This window comes from Numida meleagris, chromosome 32 (genome assembly GCF_002078875.1).
Source record: "Numida meleagris isolate 19003 breed g44 Domestic line chromosome 32, NumMel1.0, whole genome shotgun sequence".
Taxonomy (NCBI): Eukaryota; Metazoa; Chordata; class Aves; order Galliformes; family Numididae; genus Numida; species Numida meleagris.
Genome location: NC_034437.1, coordinates 1,360,427 through 1,363,974, shown reverse-complemented (window position 1 = coordinate 1,363,974; position 3,548 = coordinate 1,360,427). Strand labels below are relative to the sequence as shown.

The following is a 3,548-nucleotide window of genomic DNA, read 5'->3' as shown; positions in this document are numbered from 1 at the left end:
ATTGGGGTCAGGGGAGATGTGGGTGTGGGGTCCAGCCTGGCCCAGGGAGCACGCGTGGGCCTGGGTGCCCGGCGGGGTCTGCAGAGCTCTCTGGGTACCTCGAGGCTAAAGGGTGAGGGGTGGGTGGGGGGGGTCGAGGTTGCTGGGACGTTGCTGTCCCCGTGGGGTTGGGAAGGACTGGGGCAGCCCTGGGTGTGTTCTGCCCTAAGCGGTGCCCCATGGGGTGGGGCCACGGGGCGTGGGATGGGGGCTGGGGGGGAGTTCCCAGCTCCCCAGTGGGGCCCCACTCGTGGCTGTGTTGGGGTCGGGGCAGCTGTAGGCGTGGGGTCAGCTCCAACCCGGGGAGCACGTGTGGGTCTGGATGCTCAGCGGAGCCCTGAGTGCCCCCAGGCCAAAGGGTGTGTGTGTGGGGGGGGGGTCCGTCCGTCCGTCCCTCCTCACCCCGTCACCCCGTCCGTCTGTCCCACAGGCGCGCCATGGCCGTGCCCCGCACGCTGGGGGAGCTGCAGCTGTACCGGGTGCTGCAGCGTGCCAACCTGCTGGGCTACTACGAGACCTTCATCCAGCAAGGGGGGGACGACGTGCAGCAGCTGTGCGAGGCGGGCGAGGAGGAGTTCCTGGAGATCATGGCGCTGGTGGGCATGGCCACCAAACCGCTGCACGTCCGCCGCCTGCAGAAGGCCCTGCGCGAGTGGGCGTCCAACCCGGGGCTCTTCAGCCAGCCGGTGCCGGCCGTGCCCGTCAGCAGCATCCCGCTCTTCAAGCTGGCCGACGGGAGCGGGCGCAAATCGCTCAGCAACGGGCACGCCAGCCCCGGCGAGGCTACGGGGAAAGGGGGGGGCAACGCGGGGACGCCCCCCGCCCGCAGCCCCACGGAGCCCCCGGAGAAGCTGTCGCCGTCGGGGGTGCCGCCGTGGCCGGGTAGGAGCACCCCCGAATCGGAGGGCGGCGGGGACGAGGAGCCGAGCGCTCCCCCCTTCTCCCCGGGGGGCAGCGAGCAGCCGGCGGGCAGCGATGCGCTGGAGCCGGAGTTGGTGAGGACGGTGGCGGAGAGCGTGGAGCGGCTGCTGCAGAGCTGCCCCCGGGGGGGGGACGCGGAGCTGCGGGCCCTGCTGAAGCTCAACAAGAAGTTGGCCAAAGCCGTGGGCCACATCTTCCAGCTGGAGGACGGCGACCGGCACAAGGAGGAGGAGATCCGGCGGCACAGCGCGATCTACGGCCGCGGTGACGCGCGGCGCCGGGAGGGCAAACAGCTGACGCTGCACGAGGTGGGGGGCCGGGTTGGGGGGCACCCCCGGCAGGGGATGGGGATGGGGACGGGGTGCACGCCGGGCCGGGGGGTGGCTCGCTGTGCCCCCCCCCCCCCGGTGCCGCTCACAGTCCCGTGCCCGCAGCTCATCATCAACGAGGCGGCCGCGCAGTTCTGTCTGCGGGACAACTCGCTGCTGCTGCGGCGCGTCGAGCTGTTCTCGCTGTCGCGACAGGTCGCGCGGGAGAGCACCTACCTGTCCTCGCTCAAGGTGTCCAGGTGAGCGCCGGGCTCCCCCAGCGTCCGTCCGTCTGTCCGTCCCCGCNGGACGCAGGGAGGGCTGTGTCCCTCCTCCCTAGGTTGGTGTGATGCAGCATCCCGCTCCTCATGGCTGGGGGCCTCTCTCAGGAGCAAGATGCAGTGGCCAGAGGGATGTGCCATGCTCTGCTCCCCGGGGTCTAGACCTCTACTGGGAGCCCAGTCTGGGGCCATAACCGGTGCCATTCTGCTGGTAGGAGAGTGCAGAGTGCCCAGCTGGGGCCGAGCCCCCCTCGCCTGCTGACCGAAGAGGAGTACCGCATCCAAGGCGAAGTGGAGACCCGCAAGGCCCTCGAGGAGCTTCGAAACTACTGCAGGAGCCCGGATTTCTCCGCTTGGACTGCAGTCTCCCGCATCCAATCTCCCAAAAGGTAACGTCCCCTGAATGTGAGGTGACCAACCTCATCCGGAAGCCCCGCAGTCGCTCTGTGCTGCCACCTGTGGCTTTAGAGAAAGGGAGGCTGAGGCACGGAAGATCCCCGCTGCGTGGAAGCAGGGCGTGCCCCAAAGCAAGGACAGATAACTCCAGCCTTGACCCAGCTTCTCTGTGCTGGATGCAGCTCTGCCCATGATTAAGCAGGCACAACGTGCCAGAGCACTCAAAGCTTTTACCCCCGTGCCAGGACGCTCGGGTGTAACCACGCAATGCGTTGCTTTGCTGCTCCTTCCCAGGTTTGCTGAGTTTGTGGGCGGTGCCTCCCACCTCACCGCCAGCGAGGTGTCCTTCCACGAGCAGGAGTACGGCTTGGGCGGCGTGTTCCTCGAGGACCAGCTCTTTGAGGAGGACGAGGAGGAAGACTGACTGTTGACAGAGACTGCACGAGTTGCTCGTGGTCCCACAACCCACCCAACTGCTGGTTGAGGTCAGCTGCCCCACACCCACGAGGGCGAGCTGCTTCCCTGCTGCCTGCAGTGCCCAAAGCCCTTTTTAAAGGGGTGAGTTGGTGTTGCTGCGCCCGGCACCTCCAATTCCACCTCAAGCTGGGCTGCCACGAACCTGGCTCTGCTGCAGAGCTGCTAGGAGGACGAAAGGAGCTGACCCTCGTTTTTCTGGGTAGCTCCTGCCCGGCTGAGGCACAAAAGCTTTTTATGAGTGCAGCTCTCTTTGGCAGAAGGGTGCAGGGAGCTGGCCCTGGTGGGGACACTGAGATCTGCGCTGTGATGTGATGTGGCACACTGGTCTAGACTGCAGCCATCCTGCCTCTTGGTGCATTTGCTCGTGCTGCACACGTCGTAAGGGCTTCCTGAGCCCTGTGCTCCTGCACTGCTGCCGTGGGGGGGATTGAGGGGGGGCAGGATGAGCCCCTCTGCCTTGCTCTGGGTGCCCACACCCTCGCTCTGCCAGGGCGTCTCTGCCTTGCAGGGTGTGGATGGAGCAAAAGGTCCCTGTCGCGTGCGTGTCCCCACGGGGGATGACACGTTCCTAAGGGGAACTTTGAACCTCTCCTGCCGCTACCTGCGTGCTCAGCACCTGCTCGCTGCCGGGCTGCTCCTCCTCGTGCTGCTGCTCACCAAAGCTGCCCCAGGGCTCCGGCCGCTCGAGCTGCGACTCTGCCTTGTTTTAATTGCGTACCAAAAAAACCCCTGTGCTTCCTGGGTGGGGATGCAGCTCTGAGGGTCCCTCTGGCTTGTTGCAGAGCTCGAGGGAAGCCTGGGCAGGCCCCCATAAGTGCCTGTGGTTACAGATCCCTCTCCCATTGTGGGGGAGCTGCTGCTGCTCTCTGCTTTCAGCCCTCAGTCCCCACCATGCAGGGGGGGAGCTTTGCAGCTCCTCTCTGGCAGTCAGGGCAGTCCAAGCTTTCAAGCATGGAGGGAGGTGGCCCAATCTATGCAATGTTTCAGCAATAAAGCTGCCCTCTAGCCTTCCTGCCCCGGGCTGCCCTCCTGCTTGTGCTGCTGCCCCTTGGCTTTGCTGTCCATTTGTTTCCAGCCCAGGTTTTCTTCCCCTCCCCTGCTGCTTTGGCGCAAGCAACCCCATATT

At 66.0% G+C, this 3,548-nt stretch overlaps 1 protein-coding gene and 1 long non-coding RNA gene across 2 annotated transcripts; both read left to right on the top strand.

Moving 5' to 3' along the window:
• NAB2 (NGFI-A binding protein 2) lies at positions 128-1,567 on the top strand. Its single transcript, XM_021379175.1, has 2 exons — positions 128-1,268; positions 1,395-1,567. The coding sequence occupies exons 1-2, from the start codon at positions 477-479 to the stop codon at positions 1,530-1,532; spliced, it is 930 nt and encodes a 309-aa protein (XP_021234850.1). The 5' UTR covers positions 128-476; the 3' UTR covers positions 1,533-1,567.
• Positions 1,669-3,322, top strand: LOC110389237. The gene is made up of 2 exons (XR_002433088.1): positions 1,669-1,938; positions 2,240-3,322. It is a non-coding gene; the product is annotated as an uncharacterized LOC110389237 (long non-coding RNA).

Coding starts and splice junctions, on each gene's coding strand:
- NAB2 (XM_021379175.1), top strand. CDS start 477: ATGGCCGTGCCCCGCACGCTGGGGGAGCTGCAGCTGTACCGGGTGCTG. Junction 1,269..1,394: donor AACAGCTGACGCTGCACGAG/GTGGGGGGCCGG, acceptor CCGTGCCCGCAG/CTCATCATCAACGAGGCGGC.